Source organism: Coloeus monedula (genome assembly GCF_965178545.1).
Source record: "Coloeus monedula genome assembly, chromosome: 5".
NCBI classification, from domain to species: Eukaryota; Metazoa; Chordata; class Aves; order Passeriformes; family Corvidae; genus Coloeus; species Coloeus monedula.
In genome coordinates, this window is record NC_138785.1 from 16,743,320 (window position 1) to 16,766,596 (window position 23,277).

General features: G+C 41.2%; 1 protein-coding gene across 3 annotated transcripts in view; it reads left to right on the forward strand.

Moving 5' to 3' along the window:
- ZNF827 (zinc finger protein 827) overlaps positions 1-23,277 on the forward strand; it is a 100,296-nt gene that overhangs the window by 10,957 nt on the left and 66,062 nt on the right. For all 3 annotated transcript variants that reach the window (XR_014226389.1, XM_082281286.1, XM_082281287.1), the window contains exons 2-3: positions 12,940-13,950; positions 18,572-18,744. Coding sequence is in view for 2 of the 3 variants with exons in the window: in XM_082281286.1 (XP_082137412.1) it covers positions 12,940-13,950; positions 18,572-18,744 (1,184 nt within the window). In the remaining variant the exon portion in view is untranslated. The remainder of the gene's footprint in view (positions 1-12,939; positions 13,951-18,571; positions 18,745-23,277) is intronic.

Consider the following 23,277-nt stretch of genomic DNA (forward strand, 5'->3'; position numbering starts at 1 on the left):
TCTTTAGAGTCTTCACACCTATTGGCAGAGCTTCACACACAGCTTTTTTCAGCTTTCTTCCTTGTATAGTAATACTACACCAATGAGATCTATTTTTCTTCTTCTTCTCTTTCTTCAAAACCAATTGTGGTATAATCACTGCTTTTATCACTGATACTTCTTCTATTTTTTACCCTTTTCCAGTCAGTATTTATGATAAGTTTTCTGTGCCAGCTGAAGAAGATTGGTCAGGAAAAGGTAGGAAAGTAGAGAGAGAAATAGCCATTTTTCATTTTGGCAACAGCAGTACTTTATCAGTGTCACACCCTGAATGCTATTGGCGGTTTCAGAAGTTAATAGAAAGAGAAGTTATTTGGAATTGGTTCAAGAGAAGATACAACATGCCTATAAGCCTTGGAGGGAAAAGTAAAAGTTGCCATTTGTATCATCCCTGACATTTTTGTCCTGGCTTAGGAAATTAGAGACAGTAGCCATGGAGAAGGCAGATCAGAAATACCATGTTCTTCTGTAGGACTTCTGATTGCTCTTTCAGCCGATTGTCTCCTGAATTTTTGTTTTCTGTGGTAGCAGTAAGACATCAGAAAGTGCTCTCCAAGATTACCTTGTGCATGAGAGACAAGGAAATACTGTTTCCTCCGCCATGTATAGTGCATAGGAGTACAAGCCAGGGAGTTAACCTCCTGTCCTAGGCACATATGACCAAACAAAAAAAATAGTTTCAGCCTAAAAGAAAGCCTCTATTCTACTTAGGTCATGTAGGAAAGATACACTTAGTAGTTTCTTGGGGAAGCTGAGCTAAGTCATTGGGGTTGTGCGTCTGTAGAGCAGTTGTCCCTCAGAGGTCAGTGGGGGAAAAAGTTGGAGAGCATTCTCCTTTAAATGACCAGATGTGTTCTGGATGCTGCTGTATGTTCTGCAGTGCTGCTGAAAACTTCTAACAGAGTTTTCCTCAAGTATGGGAGCTGTGCTAGGCTTACATCAGTCTGTCCCTGTACAAACCCTGGTCAGAGTTTGTCATCTCTCGATTTCAAAACTTGGCTGTGCCTTTGAAGAGATACAGGAAACCAGTTCTATTGCACAGTCCATTGTATTTAATAACTTACGTGTGTGGAGGAAGAAGGATGAAATATATAATTATTCTTTTGGTTTCAGCATCTGTGCATTAGCTATTTTCTGTTCTCCTGTTCTGGGAATCTCTTGTTATAACTAGTGAGAAAGGAGGTATGGAAAGGGAAAATTTGCCTGAGATCATGTGCATCTGCCTTGCCATAGGTTTAATATTCCATTTTTAGCCCAAATCAGCTCACTGGCAAGGATGATGGCTTGTGATTTTTTGACTCTTTTATGCCACCTGTGAGAATTGGACTGTTCTTTAGATTCCCACCAGGGGCATTGAAGCAGCCCTGCCTTGAAGATGAAATCAGTAGCTGCAGTGCCTCAGTAATAATTGCTTGTCTTTACCTTCCTCTGTATGTTAATGATTTCTCCCTATTTTATAGACGTGAGCACAGTGCCTGGCTTGGGGAGGAAGGTGGTTTAGACCTCATATGAGGAATTGAGAAGAGACTGGAAACCTCCTGTGTTTGTACTCAGCCAGGCAAGGAGTAGTGATGGAGAGACAGTGGGTGCTCTTGCTGTGGTGTCCAGGTGGGCTGAGGGAGCTCTGAGGGTCCTACACAGAGCCAGAGTTAATGTGGAAACAGCAGCCTCAAATAATGACAGCAAGGGAGCTTTATTTTCTGGAGCTATCACTTTGGTATTTAGAAACCTTTTTAAAATAAGCCTGTTGTAATCTTGTTTATAGTAATTAAGGATTTACTAGTAATTTAAATAGTTGGTTTTGGCAATGTGCAGGTTGTCTTCTTATAGGTATTGCTAATGTCAGGTTGAAAACATTTACACAAGAATAAAAGTCAAAGAAGCAGGTAATTGACTGATTTATGAACCTTAGCAGACAATTTTTTCTGATACATCGTGGTGGCTATGGTAAATTTACTCTGGATTGCTTAAGGGCACGATCCTGTATGGTGTGTACAACACATGAGGGCAACTCCTCGGAATGAATGGGTGAAGGAGCAGGTAATCAGCCAGTGTGGTTTTGGTGCCTCAATTAGGCCTTTGGTCAATGGCTTGTCTCTTAGGAAAGTTGGGGATTGCTATGCACAGCTCAGAACACAGGTGATTTACAGCTTTTTCATGGAGCTTTTAAATCGATTTTAGTCTTTCAGGTAATGTGAGAACTTTTGTAAACTTATGGCCATTCCCAGGCCATAATGCCAAATTGCAGTTGTGATCAGGGAATTGTTTATTTTCATTGCAAATTGTCTGTATGTGACAAAGTGATATGTTTGAACTCTTTTCTCACTTTTTTTGCCAGCTGCATTGATGCTTGCAACTTCTCTTCTGCTTCCTTTCCACCTGTAAGGGTGACTGTTGCTGTGGTGACCCTGTCAGTTTTAAATTACAAGCCACACTAAAATGAGTCACACCTATTGAGAGTTAATCAGCAGTGCAATAATCTGTACCGCAAACAGATCGCTTGTTCTTGGCTGCTGTAAATTGAGAGGAATATTTGGGAATTCCTGTGCCTCCTCCTTTTAACTGTTGGGGTTGTGGCTGCTGAGGTTTGCAGTGCATTTCAGGCAATGAAGTTGCATTTTGTCGCAGTAAAGAGTTGAGACAGCTATCACTGCAGCCAGTTCTGGGGAGGTGGCAGGTCAGGGGCGGGCCTTAATTGAGATGAATTGTTGGCTGATGAAGGCACTCAGTAAGAGTAGGCAGTTTGTAGATGTGCTTAAGACCAGAGTACATGGGTATGCAAAATAGAGCAGACCACCAATTTTATTTGTTACCAGGGTAAATGAAGACTAGAAAGCAGAGCTTTCCTGTGGGGTTGGTTGTTTTCTTTTTTTGGCACCTAGAGGATACAAAATGTGACCTAAGAAACTGTAGTATTCATAATTACTTCAGTTTTGGTGTGGAGGCTTCTGTGACTGAGAACGGAACTACCACAATGCACGTAGCCATTTGGAAATGAGTAATTGAGCCTCTGGTTTGCAGCTATACTATGCTTAAGATAAGGTAGTTTTGTGTTTCTGCTTAGAATTTCCTAATAGAGACACTAGTTCTGTGTTCCACAAGCAACTTCTTAAAGAAGGCTTCATCATATGCTAAAGGATATAAAATCTTATTCATGGAGTTAGATGTTATTGGAGGATGGCTTTAAGATATTATGGATTTCTATATTGAATATTTGGCATTTGTGTGATTCTCCCACAATAATTTGATCTAGGGTGGAAACTAAAATTCCTCCTTTAGGGACTTTTCTGGTTGTAGCCAGCTTTTCCAAATTGTTTGCTAGAATTGTTTGAGGTTTCCTTTCCCATGTTATGAAATTTTAGAATATTTTCCCTCCTTTATGAGGTAGGCTGACATTATAGGCCTTGTCTTTGGTCTAAGGATAAGAGAAGTCTTGAAAATAATCTTTAACTCTTCTTATTTTGGAGGTGCCAGCATCCCTATTATCGTTTAGTATTTGATATTTTCTCACTGCAGCAGCTTATTGGCTTAGACATCTATCTAGAGCAAAACAAATGAACAAGCAAAGTAAATTTTGGCTAACTAGAAACAATTTTAAGGAGTTTTTAAGCTTCTTTATAACTAACAAAGGGTAGAATTTTTAATTGCTGTGCTGAACTTTACGTGTAAGTGGCAAATGTGCACTGATGTCAATGGTACAGAGCCATTCCAGGTGCAGGGAATGTCTCTGGATAGACTTGCACATGAGCCACAGATTCTTAACACTGTTTCCCGTTTCCAGCAGAGCTGTGGGAATAACAGTGGAACTCCTGCACATACAGTTTTTCCTCAACTTTATAATAATCTGTCAGAGTCATAAACTGAGATCATAGCTGGTTTTAAAAAACACAGGGAAGCCTGAAATTCCTGATAAGGGACTTTAATGTGGCTCAGAAGTTGCTTCCTAAAAAATTGTTTGGTTTTATAGAAAATGGTTTATCATCTTCTCTGTTTACATTGGGAAGAAGAGGTGAATTCCTTTGATATGTTAATATACTGACTCCACGTTTTCTGTTGGCCACATTCCTATAGTGTATAGGTCAGTCTGGTCATTATCTTGTGCTTTATGAAACATGTACCCAGCCTCAACTATAGGTTATTACAGGATTCTTGTAAGGGCCCGTGGAAGAAACTTTCAGTAAGTCTGGCTGTGGTATTTTGCTCTGTCTCCATAAAACTGTTGCAAGAACATTGGTAACATAAAATAGCTTTTGTAAGGAACATGATTCTCTATTGTTTTACTGACACTTCATGTGTTTTATGAACCTGTCTTGGGGCTACTAGGCAGCCTTTGCAGCATAAACTGGCCTCAGAAATATTTGCTTCTTCTGAAAACCTCCATCATAAAAATCATCTGTCTTTGTATACCTTGTCTCCAGTTATTCTGTGTGTTGATCACAGAACCACAGAATGGGTCAGGTTGGAGGGGACCACAGGGTTTCATCTGGTCCAACCTCCCTGCTCAAGCAGGGTGATCCCAGGGCACCTGGCACAGGATTGTATCCATATGGTTCTTGAATATCTGCAGCAGGGGAGACTCCTCTCTGGCCAATCTGTTCCAGTGTGCGGTCACTGCACAGTGAAGAAGTTCTTCCTCGTGTTCAGGTGGAACTTCCTGGGCATCAGTTTCTGCCCATTCCTCTTGTCTTGTTGCTTGGCACCACTGAGCAGAGCCTGGATCCATCCTCTTGGCACCCCCTACTTTAGATACTTTTATACATTGATGGTCCCTTCTCAGTTGTCTCTACTCAAGGCTGAATGGGTCCGACTTTCTTGGCCTGTTCTTGTAAGAAAGATGCTCCAGTCCCTTAAATGTCTTTGTAGCTCTCTGTTGGGCCGGAGCCCCACGTCTCTCTTGTACCGAGGAGGCCAGAACCAAACACAGCACTCCAGATGTGCCTCACCAGTCCTGAGTAGAGAAGCCAGGATCACCTCCCTGGTGATCAAGTTGGGTCAAGTCAGCTGATGGAAGCTTTTTGTGTAGGCTGTAATTTTGTGGCATACCTCTTGAGAGGTGGTCTTCAAAAACATTTCCCTCCTCTAAGGCCATGTGTGTTCTGTTCTGTTTCATGTACACACCTCAAGTACTTCAGCTCACTGAGCCTGAAATACTGGCAAAATCCAGCTAGAATCAACTAATTCTAAATTATAGTAAGAAAATATTATACATGTATTATTATACACGTGTACTGTTTATATGTAACATTATTTATTACCTTGTAAGACACACTGCTCTGCCCTCCTCCTTTCATGGTTGCTGATTGCTGTGCCTCACTGTTAAGATATTATTTCTGGGTCTTTAGAACTTCTCTCGGGAAGATGCTGCCTACCAGTTCTAGAGAAGATGGGTTTTTTTTAGTTAGGATCAGAGTATATGGTGGCCAACCCAGCTCCAGATGTCCCAGATTAGGCTTCTAAATCGGTCTGCATGATATTGACTGCTGTGGCCACCCTGAGTGCACAGGCCAGCTCTTCCTGAGGGGTGTAGGATGTTGTTGAGGTTTGGGATGGGAGAGAAAATCCTCTGTTGGTTTTTCACTGGCAAGATGTGATATACTTTGCACCCTAGAGGACCAGAGGAGATAAGTGGCTCAGATTATTGACTCCACCTGTTTTCTCATTCCTGTCTCCCTTGCATCCATTTTTTTCCTGATTTCTTGACAGAGTGAGTGGTTTTCTGCCAGCTTAGTGAGTTGAAATTGGCTCATGAAGCAGTCAAACAACAGAGCAAATCTAAGGGAGGGCACAGGACCACCACTTCTGTTGGTCTTGAGCTTTTGTCACCTCACTGCATTGTAAGGTGGTGCCTGTTCCTTTGTTGCTTAAAATATCTGACTCCTAGTAGAAGCAACCCTCCTCAAACACTAATCTCGAAGCCACTAACTATAACCTCCTGCCTAGAACAGAAGAATAGCTAATCTTTCTTGGAGGCAAGATGTCAAACATCCATCATTCAAGTTCTCTTTTGAACTTGCTTTTGGGGGAGATCAGACTTGTCTTTGTAAGGTCCTATCTTGTGGTCTGTCAACCAGCCCTGAGAACCTTCAACGAGTAGTGACAGCTCTCCTCAGGAGAAACCATGTATTTCTGTCCCCTTCCATGGATACTTGCTGACAAAAGATGGATCTTTTTGGCAGGTAATGAAACCCTCTTGGCACATTTGTTCTGGGGCTTCCAGCTGAAGGTAGAAGGCCACTGCCTCTCTTTCCCATCTACCACAACTTTCCCCTCCTTTGAGGGACAGGAAATAAAGGCAATTTTATGTTGTCTGTGACAAGCTTTTTCAGTAATCTGTCCTGATTCTGTTTTTCCTTGGAAGAGTCCATCACACCTGGATTCTGCCTTTGAGAGGAAACTGAGGTGTTGTACGTGCATTTTGATATTCTGTGGCTGTCTAGCAGTTTGCAAACCTGAATATGTAATACTTGGGCACATTCTGTTGTTTGTGTGTATAGGCAAAGTATCTTGAAGAGTTCTAGTTACTGCAAAATAATTAATATTCTCTAATCTTTTTTTCCTTTGAGTCCTTTTTCTAAAAAGCTGTACTAGAGAAATTGTTAGGTGAATATTCTGGGGTTTTACTTGTATGTGGATTTTTTCAAAGTCACTTTAAGTTAGGGATGAAAGTAGGGAATATATGCCCTGTCTTTAAAAGCTGTGCCTTCCATTTCCCCTCTTCTCCTTCCCTCCAGTTAGGAAAATCATTATCTTGGAAGATGTGGAGATGAAATACAGAGTCCTACCTAGAGCTTCTTTCCCTGTCTAATTGTGTGAGTTTTTTCACATAACCTAAACACAGGGGAGAAGGACCGAACAGAAGAGCTGTGGCTTTTTGGCAAATCCTTCTTGCAGCTGTGCTGCTCTCTCTAGGTCAGCCTGCAGTAGAGAAATTTGGTTCAAGCACCAGCAACACTACTAAACCATTTTGTGAGGAGGTCAAGAGTTGAATAATCATCCTGTTGATAAGGAGTGAGCCAGAAATTCCATTCAAAGAGGATGGTGACTTCCTGTGCTGCTTACCTGTTATAGGTCACAGAAATCGTGAGGGGAAAATGGTGGACCAAGGGCACTCTAGCACGAGTATTTATGTAACTGTGGCTTTTATGTCTTATTTGCTGCTGTAGATATATTCTGCCTTTGCGTTTTTATTAAAATAATGATTTTCTAGCAAGCATGCCTATAGGAAAATCAACACAGCTGCTGCTCTGGATATACAGCCTCATCAGATGGGGCTGTAAGTGCTTTATAGAGGTGGAGACTATGGGGTGTTGGTGCACAGTGTGCCCAGCTTCTTGGAGGTAGTCTTACAGCACACACATTTGCATGGTTTGGTGGGTGTGGAAACCCGTAAAAGTTGATCAGTCCAAAGACATTACATTCACTTTTTTTTTTTTTTTTTTTTTTTTTTTTTTTTTTTTTTTTTAATTTGAAATGCTTAAAAATCAGCCTGAATGCCAAAAGGGTAGTTTGTAGGCAGGCAGCTAGACTGAGCAATTTATGTAGGATACCATAGAATAGACTTTCCAGATATGACTGTCATTTTTAGGTCTGTGCCTTCTGGTTTCTATAGTACCTGATTGTGAAATCAGCAAGGGCTTATGTGCAGCTGACACCCAGAGAAAATGTGAATTAGAAAGTGATGTGATATTAGCAAGCGGTCTATTGTAATTATTCTTTACTGTCGCTAAAGTGATGCACTTACACAGTTAACCTAAAGGGATCTGTTGTATTTCGTGCTTAGCTCCTTCATTCTTTTCTCCTCTATATTATCTGGTCTGCAGAGGTAAAGTGGAGACATGGGCAGCCTGTGGTGATCTTGAATCAACAGCCACCGTTTGATGGGAAAATGTGTCTTATTTGGATGTGATGGTAACAATCGAGATGGAACCTGGGTTACAGCAGTAGAGGGTATCCTGAACTGGACTGCCAGGACAGTGAATTCTGGCCTGTGGCCTCATTCCTTAGTCCTTATTTGAGGGTTCTAAGAAAGCATTCAGGAAGGAATAGAACAGACTACCCATCCTGGAGGCTAGATATGAGCCTACCAGTTCACTATCTGTCTCACCTCTCCTTGTCCGTGACTGGTTAAAGGCCTTTACAGTTGTCCTTGCCTTCTTGGTTGTCAATAGTTGCTTCTCTTCATTCATTCCACTTTTCTTGCTATTGCTGATAAAAGTCACCCAAGGCTAAGTCCTAGCTTGTTGAGGTATTGTCTCTGCCTTATTTTTGATGCATCTGCCTATTTACTTGGCCTTAAACTGATTGCTCAGCCGAGCCAGTTGGTGTTTCCGCAGAACTCCTTTCGGATGGCTTCCTGCTTCATTTAAGTTTAATGCGTTCTTTTAAATTCTTTAGGTATCTTTGCAGAGCTCCTCAGTTCCCTAGTGTAAAGCTATCACTTAATCCCAGCTCTTTCAGTAGGCCTAGGCACAGTGCTCAGTGTAAAATAATCCAAAGGATGGTTTATGATAGGTGCTAGAGATGAAATGATGGAGTTGTTGGAGCAGACAACTAGGAAGATGATTGGGGTGTCAAATGGACAACAAATGCAATTGTAACTTTATTTAGATTGACACAAACTTGAATGATCATATCTGAAATCCTTATACAGATCAGGATAATTGATAGCAAGATTATAAAGATGAGGTTTGGCTCTCCTATGTCTTTAAATCCTGGTTCTGTAGGTTCCCAGTTTTTCCTTGAAATGTAAGTGCTGAAAAAAGGGAAATTTTGATTAATTTATCTCATCAACAAATTTCCTGTATGCATTTCTTTGAAATTATTTGACTTCTGTCTACTTTTGTGTTTGCTTTAATTTTCATTCTGTAATCCCATCATTACAATTTCCATATGTTTCATATCACTGTAGCATATGGGGTTTTGTATGGAAGTTCTGTAATTTACTCATTACAGTGAATGATCAAAGTGGAATTTTGTCCTTAGCATGAAATAGCAGTCTCTGGAGTGGGTTCCTTAGCTGTAGCCTCTTCTCAGATAATTTCTAGTGTTTCAAATGGTGTTCTTTCTGTCATGTTCTCGTTGCCCATATCTGTTGCTCAGTAACACAACTTTGAGACTCTTCCCTTTCCTGTAGATCTAACTGAAATATCGTTGATATTTCTCTCCTCCAAGTCCTACAAAGTGGATCTGTGGATCACCTCACACTTGCCACTTTCAGGAATGGCATGTATACATTGCACTGGGTACAGTGAAAGTTTCCAGCATTTGAACCAAGTGGCTCAGAGTATAAATCAACAAACATGTTTGTCTTTTTCAGTTTTCAAATATAAGTAGTTTGAGCAAGTTAATATTTACATTTCTATTGGCACCAGGGTCAGATTCTAATCAGCACTCAAAAAAAAAAAAGGGCAGATGGTCACAAAGTGAAATAACACTCTTTGGGATCAATAAGATTTGTCTGTCAAACTGATCTCTTGAAGAGGAAAATGAACTTCTCTGTATTTGAAAACAAGCAGATGAGTTGGCGAGCGAGGGAAACTGGCACTTCTTCAAACAGTGCTTTCTGCACACATTTGTGGCTTTGCCAGAGATGGATGCATGGGCTACCTCAGTGGCAGCAGTCACCCAGCAGTACTTTGGTGCCTTTTGTCATTGGTGACAGGAGTGGAAAATATTTTTTTGAGGCTCCTGGGTGCTGTGATGTGATGTGATAGTCCTGAAATATGCAGGATGTCTGTAATTTCCATTAGCCTCTGCCAGTGGCAAAAGGTTTGGGAAGCAGTTCTCATTTCAGAATTGCTCTGAAGTCAGGAAGAAGCGGTATTAACAGGTCTTGACTCTTGAATTGTGCTTAGAAGAGCTCCATATCTGTGTTGTGAGAGGAGGGAGAAACACGTAATGCAGATTTCTGCCACAGATGTGAAATACAGCTGAAATTTCTTGACAGGCACATGGCGATTGGCTCCTGTTTCAGACAAACTTGGTCTGGGTGACCTGTGAACCCCCTGGGTTCTGAAGGAAGGTTTTATATAATTTGAAATTATAAAGAAGTTGTTGGATTGGGTTGATTTCTCCTGGAGTTCTCAAGCTTGTTCAAATTCTCAGGCTCACAAGTCAATGTGAATTAAAATTCTGCCCGAAGGCCTTGAAAGGCAACTTTGCTTAGAAATGAAGTTGCCAGGCTTCACTGTTCTGCTTCTAAACCAATTCACTGGTGTTTAAAGGGAGGCTTGACTGAGCTCGTGATAAGGCACTGATGCTGGTTTTTTCAGCATTAACCTCACAGCCTTCAAATGCAGTGGGCTTGGTGCTGCAGCAGCTGGGAATTACTGAGAAGAGGAAAATTAGAACAGTGTCAGCAGTTAGAGGTCTGATTTCTGGCTACAGAAAAAAGCTGCACTGGTGGGAAAAAAAGGTATCCTGCTGGCTTTTGGGATAGTGAGGCTGCAGAGGAAATTTGCCCTTTATTATAGAGGCTGCATGGAGCTTTGAGAGGGTTTGAGTGGTCACAGGTAGATTAGCAACAGGAGAGGGAGCTCTCAGTGCGTTACCTAAAGAGGAGGGAAATCCTGGGCTTGGGAGCAAGCCTTTAAATGAAGAGTCCTGCTCTCATGCTGCTCCCTGTCAATAACATGGTGGTGGCTGCCCTTCCGTATCGGCAAGACCAATGTGGAATGTGCATGTCTGGAAAAAGAAAGAAATTGAGGTACGTGGCATGGAACAGAGAAGTTTGGGGGTTTAGTAAGCTGCAGATTTCTCTAAAACAAAAATCCACTCCCTCGGAACAAAAATCCAATCCCTCTTGGATCCATTTACACTTAAATATGCTTCAGACTGTAATGTTTGAATGGCTTTCTGGGTGAATGGAAATGCAATTCTCCCTCCCTATGAATGGATGGGAAGTACAGAGACAGAGAGAGTGGAGTTTGCAGGGGAGAGGTTGTTTAAACAGACAAGTGTAAGTGGTAGGAAGTAGGCTAGCTCAGGCTGCAGAGCTGTGTGGTGGTGTCAGCTCCAGGCTGTGTCCCAGAGGATGTGCCCTGCACTTGGTGTATCACTTCAGAAAAAGTGCCAGTAAGATGCTTTTTTGGCTTCCACTCCAGAACTTGTTTGCATCTGGGATGAATGAATGCAGCACTCATCTGAGCGCACCCAGCTGTACAGACATGCTCAAGTTACTTTTTTAATGTTCACGGGGTGAAAAGTGAATATATTCAGTTCTCCTTTAACCTGCGTAAGTGCTGGTTCAACTGATTAGCATCTCTCTCCTTTATTTGAATGTGCATGGTAGTGGCCTTTATGCACGTTGTTGCTGAGCCTGTGATGTTAACTTGGACAATACCAAAATAATTCTAGCTAAGAGCTTGTTTGGCTTCTGTTTGTTTTGAAAAGGGAATATGCTAGACCTCTTCTGCTTGAATTACTAATCTAAGGTAACTGAGTGTGTTTATTGCAGGCTTCTAAAATACCAGTGCCTTTTTTCCAAAGGGTTTTGAATGAAAGAAACTTCCTGTGAGAGACTATTCCTCATATTCTGTATAACATGAAAGAAAAAAAAAATCCTTGCTTTCAGTGTGTAGGTTTATATCTCTGTAGTCATGATACATTTGTCTGGGGTTTTCCTCCTTAAATTCTTTGCAAAGAAGCAAAGCAGTCAAAGCAATAATAGAAATCTAAGTTTTTATTCATTAACTTCTCTCCAAGTTTTGTAATTTGCTGGAATTAAATTGGGAATCTGGGAATAATACATGATCATAGATACAATGCATATCATGCAGGCTTATTTCCAGAATGTCAGTGGAGGGTTATATTAAATACTTTTGTTTTGCTGTAGTGTGATTACAAAGATACTTGTGCAGCTTGGGACACTGAGTATAAAAGCAAGAAATGTGAGAGGTGTCTGGCAAGAGAAGATAATGAGTTTAATTCTAGCATTGCTATTGTTCTTTTCTGTGTTCTGATTGGGCAGGAAGATCTGCAAAAAAAAAAAAAATCGTTTTGGTCACATCTGTATGACTTTGAATCCCTGTCAGGAAGAGGAGCAATCCAGGGTCACAGTGCTTTAAACACTGGCAGTTAGGTCTCAGGAGAGACTCAGGTGTGTTGCAGTTACCAGAGAAGAGAAAATGTAACTTAACTGCAGTGAGACCAACACACTTCTTTTTTTTTTTTTTTCCTCTTCAGCTAAGCTAAGTTCAGTTTAGGGTGATCTTTAAGACTTTATTAAACAGTGACAAATAAATAAGAACAACTAGTGTCTGTATAAGACAACACTGTGTGGATGATACTCCTTTCCCAAGTAGTTGGAGAGATGAGAGCTTTAGCCTGCATTCATGTATTAGTCATTGCTGCTCTTCAGGAAAGAATTGTGAATATCAGTGCAAATTTTATTTTATTTTATTTTATTTTAGATAGGGGTCACTGCAGGATTTGTCTGAGATTTGAGTAACTACACATCTGATCTGCTTTTGTGAAGGCACACCTGTGCTGGCTGTACAAATGCACAAGTATCCAGTAATTTCTGGTCTGTTAAATCCCTGCCTTTTACCAGAGAGTTCATAGTATTTTGCAGGATGTACGGACTATGCCAATAAAGAATTGTTTGCAATATATGAATATATATTATATTCATATGTATTGTTGCAGTTGTCTGTTGTAGTTACGCAGACTGAAAGATGACAGGTTTGTCATCATTTTGTCTTCTAAGAAAGATTTATTCATTTTGAAAAGCTCTTTTTTTTTCTGGTCACTGAATCCAGGCTGATTGCAAGCCCATGCACTTTAGGGGAGGCGTGTTAGGGGACTGTTCAGGAGGGTTGTGCAGAGGTCAGTCATGCTTCATGCTATGAAACGGCTTTACGCAGATTTGGGAATAATGCTGTTGTTCATGGTTCCACACAGATGGTACCAGACAGGAAGAAGTGGAAGGTGAACTCAGTGAAGAAGAACGCTGGTTTGGGAATTCTTCAGAAACTCCTTCGGAAGCATCGTATGGAGAAGTCCAGGAGAACTTTAAGTTGTCTCTTGAGGACAGAATCCAAGAGCAGTCCACCTCTCCCGATACCTCTTTGGGAAGCGCAACGCCGAGCAGCAGCGCAGCGGAGCTGGGATCCATTGAAAATGAGGCACTAAGAGACACGCTGCAGAGCAAGGAGCACCTTACTCCAGATGTGTCCTCTCTGGGTGAAGAGGAACCTCCTGGTCCAAACAAGCCGCTGAGCAGTAACCTTAGGCGGCTCCTAGAGGCTGGCTCCCTCAAGCTGGATGCTGCTGTTACAGTCAATGGCAGAGTTGAGTCCCCCGTAAATCTTGGCTCAAACATCTCCTTCTCTCCACCTGCTCACCATGCCCAGCAGTTAAGTGTGCTTGCCAGAAAGCTTGCTGAGAAACAGGAGCAAAGTGACCAATACAATGCAGGCAGTCACTTTATATGGAATCAAGGTAAGTGGTTGCCAAACTCAACCACCACCTGTGGTTTGTCCCCTGATTCAGCTATCCTGAAGCTGAAAGCTGCAGCCAATGCTGTTCTGCAGGACAAATCTTTTTCCAGGACTGAGGACACGATAAGATTTGAATCCTTTTCCTCGCCTTTTAGCTCTCAGTCTGCCAGCTCCACGTTAGCAGCTTTATCTAAGAAAGTGAGCGAAAGAAGCATGACTCCTGGGCAGGAGCACCCGCCTCCGGCCAGCTCTTTTCTTTCCCTGGCTTCCATGACCTCCTCAGCTGCCCTTCTCAAGGAGGTTGCTGCAAGGGCTGCAGGCACCCTCCTGGCTGAAAAGAAGAAATCACTGGTTCCTGAGGATCCCCTGCAGCTTTCAGAGATGAAACAAGAGAAAGCAACTCCACCACAGTCTTTGGAATTACTGCTACTACCAGTCCCTAAGGGAAGAGCATCCAAACCCACTAGTACAGGTATGGATACAATTTGAACCACTAAATAGAATGTATTTGTTTTGCTACAGGCTTATATAACATCTCTTCAGTGGGTCTGGATTTGGTTTGATTCTGTGTCTTATGAAAATAAGAAATAGATACTTTAGGTGAACAATAGAAAAGCTTTTTGAAGTACCACTTTGAGACCAAGCCATCACAAATGTTTCCCTATTTTAAAGGTATAAGTGTACAGTTCGGTACGGTTTTTTTTCCCTTTTATTCCATACAATAGTATTTTCCTCTCTTACCAAGTTTAGAATGTGTCCACAAAAATATTTAATGGAGAAGATCAAAGAACCCCTGTTAGGGAGCTCACAGTATCAGTGAGCATGTACAAGACTAGTGCTTTTGAAATATTGGACAAGGGAGAATTCTCCCTCCTGCTGTCTCTGTCACAAATGGACTTTTGTATAATGGCTTACTACCCTGTCCTAATTTACCAGAGTATATTATTATGTTGCCACTTTTCATTAAAATTTTTTTACAATCCTTTGTTGTTAACAAAAAAAAAAATCCAACTAAACTGCGTTTCTCTAATTTGCTCAGCAAGAACCATTTTACATGTCTGACTTTCCTCTGTCAGTTCCAGCTGTTGACAATCAAGGATTCAGGGTTACAGGGAAGAAGCAGCAGCTGTCTGGGTAACAAAAGCTTTAAAGAACTGGCAAGCCATGCAGGGGAATTTAAATGATCCATCTTCAAAATAAGGATAAATAATTTCTTTCATCTCTTTCTATAAAAAGTTCACATCATGGATTCGTATTTCTGGTGGAACATATGGCTTCAGGTGTCATCAGTGTTCTGTTGCAAAGGAAAAGGAAGCATGGCAGGTATCTTCACGATGTGCACAAAGTGGTTTAGGATATTCCAGCTTTATCAGGCTGAGTTTTATCAGGAATACTAGCCTGGCTGCACAGGTGTAGCAAGCCAGTGTACAGATATGAAGCCTGACATGGATGTTGTGTAATTGCACTGCTGTTTTTTCTGGCCTAACCTCTTTGTTTAGGGGTATTATGAGGTCTGGTCAAAACTCATAGGGTAGAAGCTATTGGATGGACAGCAATGCTTATCCCTCCCTTGGAAGAGGAGGGAGAGGGATGCAATGAGTTGGCAGCCAGCACCAGTTTTTGCTCTGTGTTACACGTGTGTTCTATCAACACTTAACTGGTGTATTTTGCCAAGGCAATTAAAGTGGCAAACTGTTCTTGGCATGGGCCTGGCCTAAAGTTTTCATTAGTTTAGATGAAGTCCTTCTTGGACGAACATAAGCTAAACCAGGAAAAGATCCTTTCATTCGGGAATAGGAGTACCCACAGTGGCTACACCAGTGTGAATGTGGGCATTAATTTAACTCTCCCCATGAGGACTGGCCTTCATGAAAGAAAGGCAGCAATGCATAGAAAGGAAGTAGGGTTAAAATTTAGTTGAAGTTCTTGGTTTATTTCCTACTGGGGAAAAAGCTGTTCACACCGCTGGGGAAAAGTATGCGGTTGTAGTAAAATCCTGGTTCTGTGTTTGACCAAGAAACTGGGGGATTTGTCTGTGCAGTTTGTATTAGAGGAGTGCTCTGTACCAGTGTGCTGGTAGTACTGGCACTTTATAAACTAGCTCTGATGCAGCAAATTCCTAGCAAGTATTCTCTTTGCTGAAGGCCCAAGCACACTATACTGCTAAAAGGTAACAATGGGGGCTGACTGCCTCAAGTCCTTGGTAACTAAGGAACAACTCTTCATTTTTTATTCTATGCGGGACCAGTATCCCCAGAAGAAGGGTGTTTCCTTCCACTTCATGCACACTGGGCCGACACCAGTTGGCATCCAAGCAAACTTTAGTGTAATGTCTGTAACATTTACTGATATGCTATGGAGTTTTTCCTCTCTGAATAGTGAACTGAAGTTAAGAAGCAAAGCGTTGGTTAGCATATCTGTGTGTTGATTATGGAAAGCCAGACTCTTTTATGCCTTCAGCCATGGAGAAATACAGCTTGTGAGAAGAGGTCACATTTAGTGACATTTGATTGAAGACTTCTCTTCTGTAAAAGTTGAGTAAAGCTGCATGACCCTCCTGAACATGTGTATTTGCTATAAAAATAAATGTCACACATACCTAATTCCTTTTGTGCATAGAACCTTATGGCACTAAAAAAAAAAAAAAATTATAATGATTTATCTTTTTGTGTCTGTCTGGTTGCTCCTTGAGACTTTTTTTGTCTTGTTCCCAGAGAGAAGCATCTTTTCTCAGTAGGTATAGCTTGAGAGGTCTTTTTCCCCACTCTCATACTTTGAACTTTTAATGCACTGATGAGTTTGCTTTGCTGTCATGAGTCTGATTCGCTTCCCCACCAGCAACAGGCACCTTTGGTTATGAGATCAATACTCAGTGAGATTAATTAGATGTAAGTAAGGAGCAGCAAAGATGGAGGCTATTTAAAGAGGAGTAAGTTAATAGTAAGGGTATGCCTGCTGCTCTTTTGTCCACCACGTTGAGCTATTTGCTCAGAATTATTTCAGGCAAGAAGCTGGAGTCATGGCTTATCCAGAGTGTAGTTGCCTCTGAAATGGCATGTCAGGTTTGGTCAAGCTAATCGTTACTTGCTTTTTTTTATAGTAAAGTGGTACAAAGACCAACTTTTCTATCAATCTGTTAATATTGCAAATTTTATAAACTGCTCACATATTTGGAGTGAAGTTTAAAAGGATGCCTGGAATAGCTGTTAAGTTCTGATAGTTTTGAAAGAGTGTGGGTGACAGACCTTTCTTTTACTGACTAAATACTTATTTGGTGTAACTTAATGCCTGTGATGCTTGCAATTTTGTTCCCAAAAAGTGCTTTGGGGAAGCACTGGCTGATTTTCTCCTCACTGGAGTAACATTGTGGTGTAAAACAGGCATCAACATGAATGAAGGAAAGCTGAAACCCACTATTTTCTTTTTATTCTGAGCTTCATGCAGTATAGTATAGAGCTAATGTGGCTCAGCTTTGGAGCACACTGGCACAATTCTTGAGTAACACTAATTGTCACTGTTACTGGTGAAGTCACATGCATTCATCCTACTTGTTTGTATATTTTTTAATGTGCTAAATCTCCATTGCTTCATCTTGACTGCAGATTTATTTTTAAGGGGATCAAAAATAGGTAGTAACTTGTTACACATTTCTCTTCTGGATGATAACCAGAGGCTGAAGAAAAGATGTGATGAAAGGAAAAGAAGTGATAGGTAAAAAAGCTACCCATGTATTTTTTTCTGCGGTTTGTCTTTTCCCTGCCTTTCGTGAAGAAAAAAAGTAAAAATGTTTGAAAACAAGCATAAGCAGTTACGACTTTAGTTTTGGCTTCCTCTTTAGAGATGCAGAGATTTGATATTTTAAGTGTGATAGAATATTTTACAAGGAGAATTTCTGAGCTTGCAATAGTACATCTTTGGCATTATGTCCCTTTCTGTACTTACATAATGACTGCCTGATCAGTTGAATTACAGTGGTTTTGTTTCCTACTTAATAGCAAGAATTGTATTTTAGGTCATGACAAATCTTCCTGGAGGTTTTTATCAGTTAGTTCCTCATCAAGGGAATTTGATGTTTGCTATATTCTTATAAGTGACAGTAATGAGATTAAATAGTCTGAGAGAATTTTTGAATAGCAAGATGCACATTGCTGAGCTCTGGATATTTGAAAACAGTCCTGTGTTTTACAGTGAGGAAAAGAACATCCAGTTCCACTGTAATAGTAGGCCTTTCTTTATAATAATGAGAGAAAATTGTTGTGAGAGGTTGGATGGATGGTTAGTTGTGCAAAGTCAGCAGCAAGGAATTTCTCTTTCCTTCAACCTTGTGATGGTTTGGCACTTGGAAGATCGAAGCTGCCAAATCCTTTTTTTAGGTGAATTGGGCAGTAAAGCAGGGTGCAGGCGTTTAGGAAGGCGGCAGATTTAAAGCCCTGGCAATTAGAGGAGCAGAAGGAAACCTATGACCTGAAGACCTTTGATGGCTGATGCTGCAGCATATCTGCTTGAGCCATAACTAAACAATTTCGGCAGCCAGACTTCTGAAGTCTTTCACTTCTGGTGTTAAACGTATCTGGTATGCAATACCAGCATGCTTTTCAGTTAAGTTGCAGATTCTTCTGGGCTTTATATCCTGCTTCCCTGCTGGCTAACCATCAGATGTGGAAATGGATCATTTTTTAACCATTAAGCATATTTTCCATACTCTGCTACAACCAGCCTTTGATAGGAAATGAAGCTGAAAAGTGATGATTATGAGAGGCATTCATCTCAGTGCAGTTAAATTATAAGGAGCATTAGGACCAGGTGAGAGAGAGAGTAGCATCCTCTACTGATTAGTGAAAGGAAGTTTGGGGCATTAACCTTTAAAAATTATGGTGACCTTTCTCAGAGGGATAATAACTAGATCCAGGGGAAAAGGTATACATACAGAGGAGGAACTGAAACTTCTGGTACCTGTTGTTGTTTAACTGATGTGTCTCTTTACAGATGAAACTCTAGCATTGAGAAATGATATCTTGAGTATGTTTACAAGGGGAGAGTATTTGACAAGTGGCTGTAAAGGGTCTTCTCTTTTTCTTCCCCTTTCTGCTAAGCCTCAGAAGAAGAAGGGGGAAAACCTTTCCAGTGTCCCATCTGTGGTTTGGTTATCAAGAGGAAGAGTTACTGGAAACGGCACATGGTGATTCACACAGGCTTGAAGAGCCATCAGTGCCCACTCTGTCCTTTCCGCTGTGCACGCAAGGACAATCTCAAATCACACATGAAGGTAAGCGCAGTCTTTACTGACAATCAAAATACTCAAATCATCAGTCAAAAACTGATAGTATAGCAAAGCTATTCCATTTTTATTTTCAAGAACAAAATCTCCCTAGTGGTACTACGAATGATGCCTGTACTTAAGTAAAGAGACCATAAAAAGAGAAAGAAATAACTTTTATTCCATTGCTTGCCTTTCCATTTTATGCAATGTGGAAACTGCCTTGGGTTATGTTAATTTGGTGCAGCACAAGCTGTCTGTGACTGGTTCAGTTCCAGACCTGGAAGCACAAGAAGCAGGGATGTTGGTTGGGCTGTGACACCACACAATCCTATCAGTGGTGCTCTCCAGGATGCCAGCTAATAACCCTGCATGCCAGTTTCTCCCATTAGGTGGCCAAACCAACTTGGTCAGCTCTAGCAGGGTTCTCTCCATTGCTTTCTACAGCTAGGCCTGCAGTTTTAACTTTTTTCTTTTTGTAGCTTTTAACTGCGGGTACTTCAGCAGTGAATCATCCACACCAAAATGAATTACACATTTGAAACCAAAACATTACAGTATAATGTCTCCATTAAGTTTAAAGTGTGTTTTTAACTCAGCCTAAGTTTTGGGCTCAAGCTGAAGATGACCTTTTGAAGGAAGCAACATCTGTGTTGACACAGGAAAATATATAAGTGTGAAGAAATTCAATGTCTGCTTAGCTGAAGTACTATGTTGTTGCAACACAAAATGCCATGTCTTGCAAGCTGTAGAATATTCTTGATGAAGTAAAAATGGTGCCTGTCCTCTTAGCCCTTTGATGAAGAAGCTGAAGTGAAAAAATTCCCCTTGTTAATGCAGTTGAGTTTTATAATAATAGTGAAATATTTTATTATAGTTCCCATTTTGCCTGTTTTAGATGAATGTGTGTAACTGTATCAGACTGGTGTGAGGGGGGACAGAAAAGCCTGTTCAGGGTTCATGTATGCTGTCACAGAATCTGAGCTTACTGGACAACAGCACGGCCTTGCTTACAGTCAAGTAACTGTTCCCTTTTGTGTAAATAATTCAGATTCCTCTGGTCACAGCATCAGATCTTGCCATGGTTTAAGTTGTTGCTAGGTCTGAAATAATCTCTCTAAAGAAGAATCTCTCTCTGAAGGCTCATTCCTTAACACTTCTACTGTAGATCAATGCACTCTTCCCAGGCATCCTCAGTGTATTCTTCTAATCCTTATGAAGTAAGCTCAGTGTTTATCTCTCTCTTTTAGGACTTGGTGTTCCATGTTGACTAGAGGGCACAGATGGCCATCCTAAGCAGAGGATGAATAGATAAAATGGGAACACAGCATGGAGAGAAAGTGTGGGGCTTTTAGTTTGTTTGTTTTCAGCTGTTGACAGCCTGCACAGAAGCCTGCATCACCTAGACACTTACCTCTCCCTGGCAAAGACCTATTGTTGTCCCCTGCTTTGTAAAGGACATCCCTATTATTCCCTGCAGAGATAATTGTTCTCTGCATTTTTTTGCCTTACTGGCAGATATTGTTATTTGAAGGTTGAGGATCTGTCCCTTCCTTTTTGGCATGGTGATTTCTGCAGGTGGGCACAGGTAGGATGTTGGAGAACATCAGGGACTTTTTCACTGTGTGTTCTCAAAGTGATGGCTGTCTGAGGCCCTTGTGCTCTTTTCTGTTCTCCTCCCAGCATTCATGCTTTCATTATCTGAGTCTGCATCTACTTAAAACATACTTCCTTGTACAGTCATGTAGCGTGTAGTGGTAATTGTTTGGTAATATGGTGATTATGGCCAGGTAATGCTCAGTTAGAAATCACTGAGGTCAGAGTCAGGCCTGCTTGACTCGATGTGAGAGATTACAGCCACCTTCAGCCTTACTGTGGAGGCCGGGTCTGAAGTGTCCTCAATCGCTGCAGGCCAGTCATGCAGGTCACAATGGACTTGGGCATCTTTGCTGGTAAAACTGTCCCTATTTGAGGTGAAAGCAATTGTCTTACAAAACCAGGCCGTTTGCATTTGTTTTTTGGTCTTACAGATAGATGTAAAGAATCACAAGCACAACAGTCTGAAAGGTGTTTTGTTTCAATCAGTTTCATAGGCTTTCCTCAGTTGGCTAGACCTTGAATAAAAATATTTTCTATCACATCAAAATTGAAACAGGTGAATGAGGAAGGGGCATGTTAGTCTTGTGTCCAGAAGTGTTAGACATAATTTGAATTCCTTTTTGTGGAAGTGTAAATCAATAAGAAGATTAAAAATAAAAAATACCATATTTCTTTTCTTATTATAAAACAGTGCTGCCTTTAAATCTGTGTGTATATGATACTGTAATAACTGGCACGTATATAAGCCAACAGCATTCAAGATGGACTGAATACACACCAAAAATGGTACAGTACAGCTGGGAGCTACTTGGGATGCAGTGTTCTGGTTATGCCGGTTGGGTGTTTGGGTTTTCTCACTGTCTTAGTATCCTTTGGGAGCTAGCTGGCCTTACTGCCTTCCTGGCAGGCAGCCCATGAAGGTGGAGCTGCTTCTACCTCTCCACCCCTTTCTCCCTATGTGTCAGCTGTGGCTACAGGTGAAGACTCATTTTTCAAAACCAAATAAAACCACTCAGAACTGAGGTACTGGGCTGGTGTTTGCCATTCACTACAGGCCAACTTTTATTCCAGGATGCTGTAACAAACCAAGCTTTTTTCCTTTATGCTGCTCTTTGGTTTTCAGTTTTTTCTCTCTATTGATAACAGGCAAAATGTGTTGAGGTGTTTTGTCCAGCTGCAGTCCTCAAACTCTGATTGTTTTGTCTTTGCTTCCTCCTAGGCAACCTAACCATGAGCTTAAACCGCCTTATTTTTTTTCCCTAGGCTCTTGTAGGCATTCTCCATTGAAACTGGTTATTTGGAGATTTAATTTGCATGAGTCGTCTGTGTGTCCGTGTGGGCCTTCCTTACTGTGTGTATCTTTAGGCTAATGACCAATAACTATATAATATATATACCGTGTAATTTTATGATAATTATAACGTCTAAGTGACTGACCCAGAACACAACGTTGCCAACATTTTTGGTGTCTCATCCCCTGCTATGGAGAAAATCTTAATAGAGAGCTGGAATGATTTCAGCCCTGACCTATATTCAGAGCTGCATGTGCTACCCACCACATGGATGAAGCTTGCTTCCACTAGGGGCACTTTGCCAGGGCCAACTCACAACTGGAGGCGAGGAAGTGAAAGGCGCAAGAAGGGAAACAGAAGGAAAGTTTCCACACAGACACACAACAAACACGGGGAGCTGAGTAGCCTGCCTTTTAAGGCACTTAATGTTGACTGTTATATTGTGTTTAGATTCCACAGTGATAGACACCTTAGAGAACTCCTAAAATAGACACAGTACCGAATTTTATTAGTCTTTTTTGGAGGCAAATTGTAGTGCATGCATAACGACAAGTTTGGGCTCTTATTCCCAGGAATCTGGGGGGAGCATCTCAGCAGCTGGTTCTGGTACCATAGCATGGTTTCCAGGGATGCTTAGAGTACTGAACTGAAAATGAAGCTGGACAAAATGAATGAGTAACTGAGAGCGGTGTCTTGTCCAAGCAGGCGGCAAGTATTATGCTTGAGTCCTTCTCTCTCAAAATATATATTCAGTTGGAATATGTTTTCTTCTTGAGGGAGTATCTTATGTACTCCTTCTGCAGAAAGCAATGGAAAGTTGTGGTGTAATTCAGCAAGATGTAGTCAGGCTTTTCTGTTTTTCGTGGTCAGGATTACATTTTCCTCAGGGCAATACCACAAGCATCAGTCAGACTTTGGCCAATTGGTGCCTTTGGATCATGCACATATCTTGCTCAGCAATTGGTGGACAGATAGGCTGTGAGATCATACAGATACGTTCCAAGAAAGCAACAGGATATTAGCCTGAGCCCTTGGAAGGGGGAGTGAGGAAGAGGAGCATATGGCCAAAACCAATATCTATAAATGTTCCTTGTGCTGCTGTATAGACACAAGGCAGAAGTAAGTGAGCTAGCTGTTGTAGCAGTGGAAAAGAAGTTTGGCATTGTGAACACATGCTGAAACATGTATGATAGAAAATGAGGGAAGAGAAGATGAAGCTTAACAGGAAAGTTCAATGCAGTGGTAGGCAGGTCATGTGATGCTCAACCACAGGATTTTCCTGCTTGTGAAGAGGAACTATCTCAGTAAGATCCAGATTAATGTTCCTGTCTAATACAAAGACGGTTATAATCAGCCTCGCAATTAGGGAGAGGCTATTAATTATGTGATAGTGGGAACCAGGAAAGGTCCTGAGGAATGTGGCCAGGTGCTTAGTGCCCATTGGTGATTTGCTTTTCCCTCTTTCTTCCTCAGCTACTGTCAGACAACTGAATAAGCTTTCCTAATCCACTTTGGTGTGAAGTATGGGACTGGTTCTTTTTAAAGCATCTTCACCTTCTTGGGAGAGGGAGGCTGGCTGTGTTTATGGGAGAGGGTTTTGTTTATTTTTAAGTTAAACTTTAGGAGCCCTGGGAGGCACTTGTGATTCCAT